Source organism: Erythrolamprus reginae, chromosome 4 (assembly GCF_031021105.1).
Source record: "Erythrolamprus reginae isolate rEryReg1 chromosome 4, rEryReg1.hap1, whole genome shotgun sequence".
Classification (NCBI taxonomy): domain Eukaryota; kingdom Metazoa; phylum Chordata; class Lepidosauria; order Squamata; family Dipsadidae; genus Erythrolamprus; species Erythrolamprus reginae.
The window spans coordinates 27,182,794-27,201,027 of NC_091953.1; the positions used below are offsets into that span (position 1 = coordinate 27,182,794).

The 18,234-nt window shown below is 37.4% G+C and overlaps 1 protein-coding gene across 1 annotated transcript in view; it reads left to right on the top strand.

Annotated features, from left to right (window-relative positions):
• Window positions 1-17,880: 17,880 nt before the first annotated feature.
• The window catches only part of B3GLCT (beta 3-glucosyltransferase), a 105,873-nt gene continuing 105,519 nt past the window's right edge, over window positions 17,881-18,234 (top strand). Inside the window, exon 1 of the mRNA XM_070751699.1 lies at window positions 17,881-18,082. Within this exon, the coding sequence (XP_070607800.1) occupies window positions 18,001-18,082 (82 nt within the window). The 5' untranslated portion in view covers window positions 17,881-18,000. The remainder of the gene's footprint in view (window positions 18,083-18,234) is intronic.

Sequence of the window (18,234 nt, forward strand, 5' to 3'; positions counted from 1 at the left end):
TTACTGATGCCTTGGATATAACTTTAATTGGAGAAATTCAAACAACAGAAGGAAGAAATTAGTGAGAATTTTTAAAAATGGATTTAAAGTCATTTTTGACAACTTTCACAATCAGCTAGGATGAGTAGGACACAGAAAGTTATAAACACTTAGAGGCAAACATCAATTGGAAGGAATTTATTTTATTTTGTGCTTGTTTGTTTGTTTGTCAAGCATGTATAATATAACAGATGTAAGTATAAACATGATTATGAATACAGGAAATGGATTTGAATAAATGGGGACAGTAGGGCGGGGACGGTAGGCATGTTGATGCACTTATGCACCTCCTTTTACAGACCTCTTAGGAATGGGTGAGGTCAACAGTAGATAGAGTCAGGTAGTGCAGTCCAGCATTGACCACTCTGTTTCTGAAGTCGTATTTTCATTTGATAAGAGTTGCTCTCAGTAGTAGCCCTTCTCTTTGTAGGCTGGGTCCATGCCTCATTTCTGTGCTTTGGGCTGAATTTTGGAGGCAATCAATACTTCTTTGGGGAGGAGGGTCATGGCACCTTGCCATTTGAAGGGACTCATCCTGGATCTGGCTAGTTTAAATTTAAGACAATTTTAAGGGTTATTTTTTAAATTAAAAAAATATTATCTTCTCTTCAACCTCTGCTTTTGAATTTTATCCCTAGCAATTTCTGTATGAGTTCTATATTTATGTAAGAAGCAAAGGCTTTAGGCCATTGCTGTTAATGGGCAAAGGATAGTTTTTGGTTCGAGTTTTATTGTTTTAAAACAAATATAAACCATCAGTAATCTTGCTAAATGTGGTAGGTTGTAAGAATATTTAAACAAATGTGTAAATCACTAATCCATTGAACAATGTTTGCAAATTATAATATGCTAAGTCAAAAGCACATTCTACTTTAGTAGTCAAAGATCTTGGAAAAGAAGGTGTAGGCAGGAATTAAGAAAAAGTTACTCAAATATTTTTAAAAACCTCATCTTACAAACGCCTCGTCATAAAAAATTTCGAGATACAAACCCGGCGTTTAAGATTTTTTTTGCCTCTTCTTACAAACTATTTTCACCTTACAAACCCACCATCGCCGCTGGGATGCCCCGCCTCCGGACTTCCGTTGCTAGCGAAGCACCTATTTTTGCGCTGCTGGGATGCCCCTGAGGCTCCCCTCCATGGGAAACCCCACCTCTGGAGTTCCGTGTTTTTGTGATGCTGCAGGGGAATCCCAGCGGCGCAAAAACGGGCGCTTCGCTGGCAACGGAAGTCTGGAGGTGGGGTTTCCCAGTGAGGAGAACCTCAGTGAAATCGCAGCATCGCAAAAACACAGAGGTCCAGAGGTGGGGTTTCGAGGACTTCGATGTTTTTGCGATGCTGCGATTTCACTGATGCTCCCTTCGCTGGGAAACCCCACGTCCGGACTTCCGTTGCCAGCGAAGCGCTTGTTTTTGCGATGCTGGGATTCCCTTCCTGAGATTCCCCTGCAGCATCGCAAAAACACAGAAGTCCAAAGGTGGGGTTTCCCATGGAGGGGAGCCTCAGGGGAATCCCAGCAGCGCAAAAACGGGCGCTTCGGCTGGCAAAAGGGGTGAATTTTGGGCTTGCACGCATTAATCGCCTTTCCATTGATTCCTATGGGAAACATTGTTTCGTCTTACAAACTTTTCACCTTAAGAACCTCGTCCCGGAACCAATTAAGTTTGTAAGACAAGATATCACTGTATAACTAAAAGTATTATTTTTTCTTAAAAATGTGTTTACTCCACCACTCAGTTGCACATACATATAGTTGGGTTTGTAAGTGGAAAATGGTTCTTGAGAAGAGGCAAAAAAATCTTGAACACTCGGTTCTTAATCTAGAAACGTTCGTAAGTAGAGGCGTTCTTAGGTAGAGGTACCACTGTATTCACTTTTAATTTTAACAATATTTATAACATGATTTCTAGCTGAACACACTTATGAAAACTTCCCCACATCTGGAATCTTTTTTCTTTGTATTTCATTATTCTGACAGCTAGGGAAAAAAAATCTTAAATAAATATCTCCATTGCCATTTTTTTGCAGTTGCTGTGTGCAGGCACTGTACCAATTTGGTGCCCAGATATACGTTTCTGTCCTTGCAGGTTAAGATCAGTCATAGACTGCCAGGGCTGCTCTTTGCAGAAAGACCTTCATGTTCCAAAGTAATATATTGCCATTATCTCTTTCAGACAGAAGTGAGCGCTGAAGGTTCTTGAAGCATGAGAGGCAGCCTGATTGTTGCAGAAAGGAGGCAAGAAAGAAGGTGGTATTTCATGCTCAGAGTATCTTTGTGTTTGGCAGAAAAAAAGAGTCGACTTCTGTTGCATCAGTTTACTTGGGGGAACATGAATTTTAGATAAATCCCGTGGCTATTCTCTAACCGTGTAATGCATTATTGATTTAAAAATAGGGGCATGGGCTATCAGCCATCTGTCAGCCACTATTTATGTCGTAATTATAATTTAGGTAACAAACCTTTGGGCAAAACAGTTAGAGGTCTATTAAAATCTACTCAAGCAGAAAATGCAGTTTTCCTGCTTATAAAAGGTAATCTTTGAAAATAGTTTGACTTCTGGGCACTTCATGAATGTTTCTGGATAGTTTGTGTCACGTAATATGGATATGATCTGCCATTCTTTTTGCCTGGCATGTCTTTCAATTTCCCTGTCTAGCCTACAGTCTGTGGATTTCCTGATTTCCTATCCAGATACTGACCAAGTCAGTTGGTTTTTGAGATCCTGTTTGTAACAACGTAAAGCATAAAAAGGATTCTATTGAGGATAACTAGACAAAACATAGGTGTATTTTGCACAAGAAGCCAATATATTATTTTATTTAAAAATAAATTTAAAAGTGTATTAAACTTTTTAAATTAATGTACTAATAGAAACATAGAAACATAGAAGTCTGACGGCAGAAAAAGACCTCATGGTCCATCTAGTCTGCCCTTATACTAATTTCTGTATTTTATCTTAGGTTGGATATATATTTATCCCAGGCATGTTTAAATTCAGTTACTGTGGATTTACCAACCACGTCTGCTGGAAGTTTGTTCCAAGGATCTACTACTCTTTCAGTAAAATAAAATTTTCTCATGTTGCTTTTGATCTTTCCCCCAACTAACTTCAGATTGCGTCCCCTTGTTCTTGTGTTCACTTTCCTATTAAAAACACTTCCCTCCTGGACCTTATTTAACCGTTTAACATATTTAAATGTTTCAATCATGTCCCCCCTTTTCCTTCTGTCCTCCAGACTATACAGATTGAGTTCATTAAGTCTTTCCTGATACGTTTTATGCTTAAAACCTTCCACCATTCTTGTAGCCAGTCTTTGGACCCATTCAATTTTGTCAATATCTTTTTGTAGGTGAGGTCTCCAGAACTGAACATAGTATTCCAAATGTGGTCTAATATTAATAATATTAATCAGATGAGACAAGGTTGGGTTTGGATTGGGTTGGCACTACACTTCAAGATATCTTTGGGTATAGTATACATGGAATTGCACTGTTACCAAATATCTTAACTCCTCAGACTATCATTACTACCATCAAAATAATAGTAACCCCCCACCTTCCAGATACCAAGCTATACCCAGGTTTGAAAAAAAGACTATGTCAGAAACTCCTGCATTACATATTGATTTTTTTAAAAACACCCATCTTAGATTATCCCCATTAGGTGATTTCAACAGATCTGTTGGATGCAAGGAAGGACAATAATACCATCCCATTCATTCCAGGAATTCAATACAGATACGTACCGGTAACTGAGTTCCCTATGGCAGGAAGTGAGCAATCTGTTCCTAGATAGCTAGCCATACATAGTAATTATTTGACTGCAAGCAAGGTGGGCAGAATACATTTAACATAAGTAGTCCCACTTTTTGCTGCCAAAAGTTGTAGTCTGTGGATTGCAGGTTTTCCATTTTAATTTGTGTATTAAAATTAAAAATTTAATTTTTAAAAGAAGTCACCTTCTCAGCAGAACTTTTGAGCCTACAGACTACAGAGCTTGAATCCAGTTGTTATAAATCCTGTCCTCTACCCACCCCAGCAGTAAATAATAAGCAGCAAATATATATATATATATTTAAAAAGACAAAATTGCTGGGAATGTGAAAAAAGGAACTTTGCAAGGACAAAACCGACAACATAGGAGGTAAATACATAGAATTCATCTAGGAGGCATTCCCTCCTCAACCTTGGCAGTGTGACTACTAAAATAATGCTATATTTATCTGTTTGGGGAGTATAATGCAGAGATGTGGTAGCATTTTACAATAATAAGTGATCTCCTTTATTTGTGAACAGGCAAAACAAATTTAATTAAAACCCTGCTGTTCTGTTCGGGTCGTATGTGACCCGAAGCCAAGTTTGAGTCCCTGTAAAAAATTTTCCCTGCATATCTGAAACTTGAAATTTCATGTAGTTTCATCATTTCAGGGGTTCTCTCTATGAGAATTTTTTTGGGGGGGTGGGGGGGGCTTAGTTTTTGCTGGGCAAAAAAAGTTACAAATCTTATGTTCCTGGGTCACCCTGACCCGGACCGAAAACTCTTCATTTGCAGTGCTTATGTTTGGTCTTTTTGAAAGCTTTTTTCACTTGGAAAGTAGTCTGAACATTTCTGCACACAATGATATGAAAATTGAAATGAAAAAAGTAAATCTTATTGGTTTATTTTGCGGATATAATGCACGCCCCCCCCCCCCCGTTTTTGTGAAAAAATTTTCAATTTATGGATAGTTTTGCTTGCAAAATGCATTCTATTTTACTAAAGTTGGTGTGGGATTGGTAGCTTGAACATTTCTGAATATAAGAAAAATATAAAGGAACTGAAAAAAATGATTCTTATTGGTTTTTTAACATCAGAAATAAGGCCTCCCCCCCCCCCCTTGGCTGCTTGCAACCATTTTCACTTTTTATTTTTTTATGCTCCAAATCCGAAATATTCTTTAAAATCTTAGGCATTCATTTACTCAATTTAACAATGCTGATCATCAAAAAATATTTTTGGGGTGGTGGCTAATTGTTTTCTGGGCAAAAAAAAATCATAACTTTGAATCTGTTTCTGTTCGTATGTGACCGGACCAAAAATATTTTTTTTAGGTACTTGAATTTGATCTTTTTGAAAACTTTTTCAACTGGAAAACTAGTTTGAACATTTATGAACATAATGATATGAAAATTGAACTGGAAAAATTGAGACTTATATTTTTATTTTGATCAAAAAGCCCCTCCCCCCATCCTTTTTTAATTTCGTGTCAATTTCTATTTTTTAAGGCTACAAATCCCTAAGGAATTTTCCCCCAAAAGGTTTGATATACTAAATTGAACATTTCTGAATATAAGAAAAATATAAATGAACTGAAAAAAATGGTTCTTATTGGTTTATTTTTGCCACAAAAGGGCCACCCCCCCTCGGCCTTGCTGTGTGCCATTATTGTCACTGTTTATACATATTTGTCTAGAAATATTTGGAATATCCTTTTGAAAATCAACCACATTGTAGCCAGAGAACTAATTTTATGAAACAAATCCATTTTACTAAAAAAAAGTATGTAAGTTTGAAATTAACAGCATAATTTTTATATAAATTGAAATAATTGAGGCATACTTTATGTGCAAAATAAACCAATATGCATCAATTTTTCCAGTTCAATTTTCATATCATTATGTTCAGAAATGTTCAAGCTACCAATCCCACACCAACTTTAGTAAAATAGAATGTATTTTGCTAGCAAAACTATCCATAAAGTGAAGACTATTTAAAAAAAACGGGGGGGCGTGCATTTCATCAACAAAATAAACCAATATGCATCAATTTTTCCAGTTCAATTTTCATATCATTATGTTCAGAAATGTTCAAGCTACCAATCCCATACCAACTTTAGTAAAATAGAATGCATTTTGCAAGCAAAACTATCCATAAATTGAAAAATTTTTCACAAAAACAGGGGGGGCGTGCATTATATCCGCAAAATAAACCAATAAGATTTACTTTTTTCATTTCAATTTTCATATCATTGTGTGCAGAAATGTTCAGACTACTTTCCAAGTGAAAAAAGCTTTCAAAAAGACCAAACATAAGCACTGCAAATGAAGAGTTTTCGGTCCGGGTCAGGGTGACCCGGGAACATAAGATTTGTTACTTTTCTTAAACAGAACAGCAGGGTTAAGTAAATTTGCCAAATCTGCTTTTAGCCTCCTTGTGTTTCACAGCCAACTTGTAAGCTCAGCTACTTAACATACATTAGCCATACCTACCTCTAATTGATTTGTAGATGATACAATGGGAATGGGTCAAAAGTGAGTAAGAAAAATGCCTGGGCTAATATCCAGGAAACAGTTCTGATCATCCATTCTTCTGTGCCATTGTGTTGTGTTAATGTATTCCTAAAGAGAGGTCCTTTTGTAACAAGTGTTATAATAGAGAGGCATTGATCAAGGATTTTAGGAGTTAAGTGTAAATTACTCTAAACTTATATTTTAATGACAAAAATGGACAGCCCTTAAAATGAAAACAGTAGTGGACACAAAAACAAAGTTTTGGCCCAATGTTTTCCTACTTAAGTCCTTCCTATCTGACATGCATAATGGCTGGGAATCCTAGGAGTTGCAGGTCTCATACAACTTAAATGATCATATTTGGAAAGGCTAGCCTACTATCTGCAATAACGTCTTTCCTAACTCTTTTCTATTTTTGAAAATATCTGAAAGTAAACTGCAGAACATCTTTATTCAAAGAATTTAAAGATTAGCAAATAGGTGCTATTTATTTATTTATTGATTGATTGATTGGATTTGTATGCCGCCTCTCTCCATGGACTCGGGGCGGCTAGCAACAGTAATAAAAAACAGCATGTAACAATCCAATACTAAAACAACTAAAAAATTAGTGGTTATTATTTATCAGGATCTCTTTTTTATGTGTAAACAGAAGTCTGAAAGATAGTCAGCTGGCTCGATGAATGTTGGAGAAATACCAGTCAGGTGAGTTCTAAAACATGAGTTCTAAAATATTATTTTTAAAATTTGCATCAACAAGAGCTGTGGTAGCACAGTAGTTAGAATACAGTTTTGCAGGTTAATTCTGCTGACTGCCAGCAGTTCGATTCTCAGTGGCTCAAGATTAACTCATCCTTCCATCCTTCTCAGGTCCGTAAAATAATAACTCAGATTGGGCAATATGCTAACTCTGTAAACCGCTTAGAGAGGGCTATAAAGCATTACAAAGCGATATTGTTGTTGTTGTTGTTGTTGTTAATGTTATTTTTATTTTTTAAATTATTATTTATTAGACTTGTATGCAGCCCTTCCCCAAGGACTCGGGGCAGCTCACAAAATTCTATATAAGTCTAACTGTTATTACTGTTGCTACTTCCAAACATTTGTATGGTTGGTTACCCTTGAATGAAATTGCCTAGTGGATCTACTACTTGGTATACCATGTTCAATACTTGAAGCAAGTCCTACATGCCTTTACTTTGCCTTTTGAATCCTTACTAGGACTTGGACTGTTTATTAACTCTTAATATCTTCTGGTTATGAGTAATTCATTTTAGAATTGGGCTGTACAACTATTATTTTGCTTCTCCTAATCTCTGACTAAGAATGGGACATTAGATATATGTAATTGAATGTGGTTACAGCCCAATTCCCAAACTTTGATGGTTCACAGTAACCTTAATGTCTCCGTATTTTTTTCACAGTGCTGTAGTAGCTCTCAAGATGTGGGCCATGATTCTCCAGCATTGTGGAGCATCATTTTATTATTAACTAGTAAGATATCCTGTGGTGCTTCTGTGAGTTTGCTGCAGTGACCGGGGGCACCATTGTTACAGTTTGAGAACCACGAGTCTAGTGAATAATTGAGCATCCGGGAAGATTTACTGTTCCCCATATTAAAGAGAACATGTTGCATTCACCTGAATAGGGCAATACTTTCTTTACATTATTTTTATCCACCATAGGAAGTTTTTGGAAGGGGAAACATGCATTGAGTGGTTTTGGCATTCTTGAATATGGACTTCTGGATGTTATCATCTCTGGTTTTGTCAAATTTGACTTTTTTGTTGCGGTGTTTGTCTGCTGCTATGTATTCTAGAGAGGTATCTTGTATTCTTTGTTCTATTTTCCAAGAAGGCACGTGAATCAGTTACAAATGGAAATGTCTGCAATATAATATATAGCTACATAATCGCAGTTTCACATTTTATTGCTAGTTCCTAAACGTTTATGGCAACATTTTGCATAGGCAATGCCTTCAGAATTCAAAATAACAATGCAACATGCTGCTTCCTAAATTATCCAAGATTAATGGCCCTGTACAACAAGTCACTCAAAAGAAAGGCATTGCTCAGCTAGTAATTGGTTAGGATGGGATGTCTGAACCACAAAACTAGGAAGTGTTTCATATTATCCCATTTTGTATATGACTGAACTGGGGAATGTATATTTCCAAACAAAGGGTTTATTCGTTTAAGTAAGTTAATTTTTGTGTTTTTGTATTGTTGCCCAACACATCACATCCACTCGAAATAGAATACCCTATGAGACTAGACTTTCAATCCTGGGCCTAGAAAGCTTAGAACTAAGACGCCTTAAACAAGATCTAAGTATTGCCCACAATATCATATGCTGCAACGTCCTGCCTGTCAGCGACTACTTTAGCTTCAACCACAACAACACAAGAGCAAACAACAGATTTAAACTTAATATTAACCGCTTCAAACTTGACTGTAAAAAATATGACTTCAGTAACCAAGTTGTCGAAGCGTGGAACTCATTACCGGACTCCATAGTGTCATCCCCAAACCCCCAACACTTTACCCTTAGATTATCTACGGTTGACCTATCCAGATTCCTAAGAGGTCAGTAAGGGGCAAGTACAAGTGCACTAGAGTGCCTTCCGTCCCCTGTCCTATAGCTCTCCTATGTCTCCTATACCTTTCTTCTATTCCTATATCTCTTCTTCTATTCTTTCATTGATATGTTCTATTACTATATCTTCTTTTCTATTATTTCTTAGATATATTTTACTATAAGTATCTCCTCTATAACCTTCATCATGTATTTTACTATGTGTATATATATATATATATATACCCACTAAAACCCTCATTGTGTATTGGACAAAATAAATAAATAAATAAATAAAATGCTATTGACCTTGCTGGATAAAGCAGATAGGAATCATGACCAGATGAACTAATTCTATTTTATTGTAAAGCTGCAATTTTATCCCTCTTGTCCTTTATAGCCAAAAGAACAGTAAAGGTCTTTTCTAATCCTCCCATTATTTGACGGTCTCATATCTGATTGTTCCCTTCTCCCAAGGTCTTTCCATTACACATGCCATTCCAACCATAATTTGATTTTTGGATTATTCGTTTGACTTCAAAAAGCCTGAACTAGAGAAGAAATTCATACAAATATCTATATTATATAGAGTTTTCATTTAGAGAAAGATGTTCAGCAATTCTGTAGTTGGGTGAAGGGTATTGTCAAATTATCACATTCAGGAGAACATTAAGTATGTTTTAAAAATGATATTTCAATATTGTTCTAGCATACATTTTCAGCACCAATGTAATTTCACCTTCAGTTCCCCCAAAATGGACAAGCAAAATAACGTATCAGGTGTAGCATGTCATGCTGTCATTATGAGATGCAGTTTCACATAGTGATTAAAGGCATTGTATTAGAAACTGAGAGACTATGAGTTCTAGTCCTGCCTTAATCATGAAGCCAGCTGGTTGATTTTGGACCAATCACTCTCCCCCTAAAAGGAAGACAATGGCAAACTACTTCTAAAAATATCAAGAGGACCGCAGGGATTAGTCTGGATAGTCTCCATATACTAGTCATAACTTTCTGTGTTTGCATACAGATAGTCCTCACTTAGTGACAATAGGGACTGATAAGTGCCATTATTGTTAAGCGAAGTATCATATGACTGCAATTTATAATTTTACATCTGAATTCTCTATTAACTCTGTTAATTCCAAATGTTTGAGAAGCATGCAAATGACAATCATTTGACCTCAGGATGTTGCAATAATAGTAAATGGGAAGATTGGTTGCAAAACTGCTTCTTTTATACTGTTGTAACTACAAAATTAGCACTTTGTAAGCAAGCGCTACCTGTACAAACTTTCTGAAATTAATTATTTTCCCAACTCCCAACTGCACCCTTAAAGTTTGAAGGTGTTGTGGTTAGCTCTGGCTCAGCTCCTGCCCTAAGGACTGTGGATGTGGGGGAGACATCCACATGCCGCAGGCCTGTTTTGCTCCTGGTGGAATCTGATGATGAAGGCTCCTCTGACCAAGAAGACATGAGTGACAGGGAGGAGGAGAGTGTGGCAGACAGCTCAGAAGGAGATCGATTATCTAGCTCCTCCTTGGATTTGGAACAAGAGTTAATGATACAGCCACACATGTGGAGAGCGATGCATAGGCAGCAACAACTAAGAGATTATTATCAAAGAAAATGAGGCCACCTGTGGTTGGGTGTGGCTGTGGTAAGTAGTGAGGCTGCTATAACTAGCAGCCTGTGGGTTTGGCCATTGTGGAGGATTATCTGATCATTGTGTTTTGTGCCTGCCTTGCTGACTTCGAACTTTGGGTGCTGATTTTTCCCCGCTAAAACCAGAGCAAAGTGTCTTTCACTTTGTGAAAGAAGAAGGACTGTGAATTGCCTCATAGCTGCAAGCTAAGTAGCTCAGAACTGATAAGGGACTTGTACAAATTACCAGTTTGTTTGGAGATGAGTGCTCTTTGCTATACAAAAAGAGTGCTTAGTTTATTTGAATTTTCGGTATAAAGAACATTGTTTTGAATTTTCAAATGTGTGTGTGTCTGAAATTTGTATCTGTGAATTTTCGGGAGGATTCTACCAGAGAGCTTGACAGAACAGAAGGTAAGTATAATCTTACCTTCACCTAAACCAGTGCAGTTTAACAGTCCAATCCTTAATGTAATTACTTAAAGAATCATGTTTCCTCAGTGAATCTGCTAGAAAAATTGAAATCTTAACAGTGCAAAAAATTTTATTTGCCTGGATTCTGTCTCTGAGATTGCCTTTGGTGCTTAATTTTATTTTAAGCATTACAAAAGATTGATTAAGTGTCATCAACTCATTTTCAACTCCTAGTGATTATGTGTGAGATAGATTTTCTCCTTATTGATCTTTCCCTAACATGTTCTTTCAAGTTTCCCAATAGTGCCTTCATTGCCACTGTAACTGAGGCCATCCACCTTGCTATTGGTTGTCTTATTTTTCTATTTCCTCGCAATAGAACTTTTTCCAGAGCTCAGTCTTCATATAAAATACGCAAAATAGGATAATCTGAATCTACTTTGAATAGGTGTTATAAAAAAAATACACACACACATACAGTATATTTATTATATTTATTATCAGCAAAAATATGTTACACACACACATACACAAATAGAAATGCACATATCATTAGAATTTGCTTTAAATGCTATTAAGGTATTATTTAATCTTGTATTAAATAATACATTAAATTTGATCAGATTACAGTGTTCCCTCGATTTTCACGGGTTCGAACTTCGCGAATAGCCTATACCACGGTTTAAAAAAAAAAATTAATTAAAAAATACTTCGCGGTTTTTTTCCTATACCACGGTTTTTCCCACCCAATAACGTCATATGTCATCGCCAAACTAATAATTTTTGCAAATAAATAACAAAAAAAAATATTGTTAATAAATAATTATGTTTATAAATATCAGGATCACTAAGTGTCTTATTCAATGGTGAGTACCAGTAATAATGGTGAGTAAATGGTTGTTAAGGGAATGGGAAATTGCAATTTAGGGGCTTAAAGTGTTAAGGGAAGGCTTGTGATACTGTCCATAGCCAAAAATGGTGTATTTACTTTCGCATCTCTATGGAAATTCAACTTTCGCGGGTGGTCTCAGAACGCATCCCCTGCGGAAATCGAGGGAACACTGTATACTGATCAAATCCTTATACACTTTTTGTATTGATATTTATCATATAATTTTTCTGCACACCAAGTAATTCATTTTAGTCAATACGATTATTTTAAACCAATGAAAAATCTTTTTGTGGCATGTAATTGATTCTCAAGAAATCATATGCAATCTCTTCAGGAAATCATATACTAAAACCCTGAATGTTTTAATAAATGGCCCTAAACACCTGTAAAATTTAGAACAAGGCATATCTACTTACTAATAAAGGCCCTTGCTCCTTTTTTGTTGTTATTGTTCGCTGTGTTAAAATTTTATGTTGAAAATCTTTTTGAATCTCACAAACAATAATTAATGTAAAGTCTGGTTATTATTATGGGATGGGTACATAATTACACAGGAGTAGCTATCAATCTTTAATGAATAAACCTAACCTCTTTGGAGGGGGGAAAGTGCCAGACAGCTGCAAGAAATTGATTTAATTGATTGGTGCATGAAACTACGGTAATTGGCCAAAAACTTTTTGGCAGAGAAAAAAATGGAATAAGAGCTGAAACACATTTGACTGAATTGATTTAAGTGAGATACACTTCTGAATACCGTATTTATATATAAGATTAAAATTGTAGAATTCAATAGGGTCATATTATTGTATTTTGTCTTTTTCTCCCAGATGAGTATGTATACATTACAACCAGCAGTGGGTTCTAAAACCCTTTACTACCATGCTTCCGCATGCGTGGAAGTGTCCCGGGTGGATGGGCGGAGCCTCCTGCCACTGGCACTACTGGTTCTTAGATTACAGCCCTAATTTCATTTCAAATAGATCAGCATTTCTACTGCATTTTTAATATGTTGCTTTAAAGGGCAATACATTCTTTACTTTTGTTAACCTTTCTGAAATGCCCTTACTGAAGTGTCATGGTTCAATTCAGTTAATGTTAAATATAATTGTTTTCTCTTAAGTTTTCTGAACACTTGGTCATGTTATAATAAAACTCAGAAATAACCTTCTCTAGAGTGATGACATTTAACCTGTTCCTTGTTTCCCTTAAGTTGGAGATGAGGAACCTGAAGCCTCTACATCACTTCTATGCAGTAATGGGCAGCCAAAATTTTTACTGCCACTGTAGGTGTGGCTTATTTTCTGGGTGTGGCTGGCTGGTCATGTGACTGGGTAGGACTGGCTTGCTGGTCATGTGACCAGGTGGGAGTGGCTTGAACAATCATCATCGTTCAAGTGAACTGTTAAGTCCTCGACTTACAACCTCACCAGTGTCTCTCTCTGGGGTGACAATTTGCTTCGCGTTTCCCACACTCTCCTTCCTGGATCGGCCCCTGCCTCAGGCGGGGTAGCTAGGCAAATGGGTGCCGACCAGCTGTTGAGAAAAGAGGGGGGAAGAAATGGGCCCCCTGCAACTCCTGCCAGTGCTGGTCTCCCTGCCGCTTTCCGAGGAGGAGGAAGAGGATGGGAGTGGGGGCGATAGTCAACTGGAACTGGGCACACAGCTTCATTTCCGCCGGTGGAACTGCGTTCCATCCCGTCCTGCCTGCTGCCCACCCCTGCTTCCATGCCTTGCTTGTGTTTAAAAAGCATATGTTTAATTAGCAAAAAATACTGAATGTCCAGGCACTTATGATCATAATACCACCTATCTACATCATGCAACCACAATTTGGGCACTTGGCAACCAGTTCACATTTACAACCATTTGCAATGTTTTGCAGCCATGCAACTGTGATTTGCTACCTTCCCAGCCAATTTCTGACAAGAAGTCAATTGCGGAAGCTGTATTCACTTAATGTCCATGTGGTTTGCTTAATGACTATAGTAAAAAAAAAATTGGGCCTGGTCACGTAATAGCTTGTTTTATGACCTTGATTTATGATGGAAATTTTAGTCTCAATTGCTGTTGAGAACTATTTGTATTGAAATGTTTTCTTACTACACTGCTAAAATAAATAAATAAAGGGAACACTTAAACAACAGAATATAACTCCAAGTAAATCAAACTTCTGTGAAATCAAACTGTCCACTTAGGAAGCAACACTGATTGACAGTCAATTTCATATGCTATTGTGCAAATGGAATAGTTGTGCAAATGAAATATTCAATGAGAATATTTCATTCATTCAGATCTAGGATGTATTATTTGAGTGTTCCCTTTAATTTTTTGAGAAGTATATATTATTTAATCATATCAAACACTCAGTTATACTCACACATTAGTCATATTAGCTTTCCAGCCTGAAATTCCTGTACTCTCTTGCGTATTCTGCCCACGTCCAGACTCAGATGACTTACCATCCCATTTGCCCAAATCTTCTGCTCTAACACTGAAAACAAAGCAGAATCTGTGGGTGAGTGATGTTCACACTCTATATACTTGCCAGGATACAACTGTAACTGACAGGTTAACTGCTTTGTGAAGCCATGGTGCTTGCAAAGAGCTGACAGCGAAACATAATGTGGTCTCCCTAGCCAATAGGTAGGTACAAAGATGGCTCAATCAGTTAAGGTTTATCCGATGGCCAGGCCTGGAATTCCTCATTCTTCCTCTGCTGTTTTCTCATCAAAAGTAACCATGCTAAAGCAAAGAATTTCAGATGTTTTATTTATTAAATACATTTATAAAGCTGCCCAACTCACACATGGTGACGTTTCTTGGAAGCAATCTGCCAATCCACCCAATCCACCCTGAATTTGGAGTCCTTTTGGTACTGATAGGAATAGGATGGTGAGAGGTGAATTACTGGACATTAAAATCATCCAGTAGTGAAATTCTGTTGTTTTGGAGGCAGCGTGCGCAATTGTTGCAGGCTCAACCAAAAATCCACACAGCAGCAGTGAAGGACAGCAAAGAGATCACCAATTTATCTATTGCTTCCTTAAGATTATTTCTTTTTTTTTTACTTTAAAAACTTTTATTGAAAATTCATAAAAACAATGGTACATACAGAAAATAGAGAGATATCTTAATCTCCCTTTCCTTGCTTATTTTACTTTATATACAATTTTACATCTTGTGTGGTTTTTCATATCAATATATTTCTTGCTTTTCTAACCTAATTCTATGTTCATATGTACGGTAAATAAAAAAGGTCAAACAATAAACCAGCAAAACGCACACACACACACACACACACACACACACACACACAAAAGGGGCTAAAATACATAATTTATATCAAGAAAAAGAAGGAAGAAATATTAGATAAAAGAAAAACATACTCAAACAGGCTAATACCTTCCTAATCAGTTTGATAGAATTTGCCAGATCTTTTAAAAAGATCTGGAGTTTATCTAATTATAAATTATGTTTATTTTTGCAAATCTGGACATCAATGAAAAAAGGTAAAGCACTCCAAATAGATTTTGTCAAATTTCCTCTGTGGCATAGGTAGGTTAATTATTCTCCTTTATTTGTTCTCTTTTGTAAGGAATTGTACCATTTATCCCAGGTTTTATAGAAGACAGAGTCTTCTTTTCCTTTGATATGCATCGTTAATCTATTCATTTCTGCCAGTTACATTATTTATTTCTGATGTGTACATTGGTTGGCGTGGAATCTTTTTTCCAGTTTTGTGCATAACAGATTCTAGCGGCTGTAATCAGGTGTATAATTAAATATTTATCATCCTTAAAGTTGCTTAATATAGGTTAGGCCCCCAGGGTTTATATTATTTATGTATGGTATGTGTTGTATGGTTTTAATAATGGGTTTTAGATGTTTTTTTAAATGTATTAGATTTGTTTACATTGTTATTGTTATGAGCCGCTCCGAGTCTCCGGAGAGGGGCGGCATACAAATCTAATAAATTAAATTAAATTAACCGCTAAGAGGTGCTGTGTCAGCTCTTTTGCTTTATATACTGCTCAAAAAAAATTAAAGGGAACACTCAAAACATCCTAAATCTGAATGAATGAAATATTCTCTTTGAATATTTCATTTGCACAACTATTCCATTTACACAACAGCATGTGAAATTGATTGTCAATCAGTGCTGCTTCCTAAGTGGACAGTTTGATTTCACAGAAGTTTGATTTACTTGAGGTTATATTCTGGTTTTTAAAGTGTTTCCTTTATTTATTTTTTTGAGCAGTGTATATTAAAATCAATCTGTGGACCTCAGAGACCCTAGTTCAGAAAAGAAAAAGTGCATTACCATGCCCAAAGGAAAGCTACATTCCCATCAGATATTTTCCCCTGGAATGTATATACCACAATACTCAACCTCACATTCTATATTGAGCCAAACTAGACGTACAGCTGAATTAGAGAGGGGGAAGTGTTGCTCCCTAACCTGTAGCGGAAAGTGCAACCGTGCAAAATGTTTGTTTATTTGTCAAGCATGTATAGGATAGTAGTTTGTATAAACATAACAGGTAAAAAGTAACGATAAAAGAAGACAATAGGACAGTAGAACACGGAGGGTAGGCACAACGGTGCACTTATACATGCCCCTTACAGACCTTAGAAATGGGAAGAGGTCAATTGTAGACAATCTAAGGTTAAAAGTTTTTGGGGTTTGGGAAAGAAACCACAGAGTCACTAGTGCATTCCAGGCATTGATCACTCCATTGCCGAAGTCGTATTTTCTGCAGTCAACTTTGGACTGGTTTACATTGAGTTTGAATCTTATTACATGCTCGTGTGTTGCTGCAGTTAAAAATGAAGTAGTCATTAACAGGAAGGACATTTTAGTATATGATCTTATGAACTACAGTTAGATCAGATCAGAGGCGACGTAGTTACAAATTGTCTAATTCCAGTATTTCAAGTAGAATAGAATTCTTAATGGGCCAAGTGTGTTTGGACACACAAGGAATTTGTCTTTGGCGCATATGCTTTCAGTGTACATAAAAGAAAATACACATGTGTCCAGAATCATGAGGTACAAGACTAAATAGGGATCAAATAAGCAAAGTGGAAACAACCAATATTAATAAAAATATTAAATGATACAAGCAACAAGTTACAGTCATAAGGAGGAAATGGGTGATAGGAACGATGAGAAAAAACGAGTAGAAATAGTAATGCAGACTTAGTGAATAGTTTTGAGTGTTGAGGGGTTTGTTTAGAAGTGTGATGGCTTTTGGGTAAAAAAACTGTTCTCGTGTCTAGTTGTCTTGGTGTACAGTGCTCTGTAGCTGGTTTTGAGGGGGAGTTGAAACATTTATATCCAGAATGTGAGGGGTCAGTAAAAAATAAAGGGAACACTCAAAGAACACATCCTACATCGGAATGAATGAAATATTCTTATTGAATACTTAGTTCTGTACAAAGTTGAATCCGCTGAGAACATGAGAAATTGACTGTCAATCAGTGTTGCTTCCTAAGTGGACAGTTTGATTTCACAGAAGTTTGATTTACTTGGGAGTTATATTGTGTTTTTTAAGTGTTCCCTATATTTTTTTGAGCAGTATATTTTGAATAAGCTATTTTGTTGCCAGCGGAAGGGTGAAGGACTCTTCTTAGGAAATATTTCTGGTCTCTCTCGATTGTATTAATGTGTAATATGCAATGCAGGTTTTGTTATTATATTATTATAGAAAATAACTGGCTTTATCATTATTATCTGCAACCCTAATGCAGCAGTACAGCGCAGTCTATCTGTGCTGCTAAGGGTTCCCGCGCACTGAAACGGCCAAAAACTGAAGCCCAGAAGATCCGTTTGGAGGGGTGCATGTGTGAAAAGCTGATCCCGAAGGTTGGGGGTCGACACTCCCCCACACACATAGAAAAAGAATTCTCCGCGCCGACCGGCGAGTGACCATTTCTCTCACTAGATGGCGCCACCGCCCCCAAACACACGGCTCTCTTTTTTTAATTATTATTTTCTTTCCACAGAGCTGGCCGGCAACCGAGACCATCCCGGAGCCGCTTGGAAATCGGCTCCCGCTGCAGCAAAGACGCGGAGGCCGGCGCGGGCGGGCGCTTTTCCTCTCTCTCTCTTCCTCCGGAGCTGCGAACTCAAGGAAAGAGACGCCGCTGTTGCCGCCGCTGAAATGCAACGCGGGAAGGAGCGCGGTTGGCTCGGGACTCCCGCCGCCTCGGCTGCCTGCTTCCTCCTCTCGTGCTGCGCCTGGGGTGAGTCGAGTTGCGGAGTTTGCGGGGGAAGAGCCCGAGCGAGAACAAAGTGTCGCCGCCGCCTCTTCTTTTTTTCCTGGCGGGAAAAGGGAAAAAGGCGGCAGCGGCGGCACGAGAGGCGCTTTCCAGCCGCTTAGCCCTGCCCGGTCCGC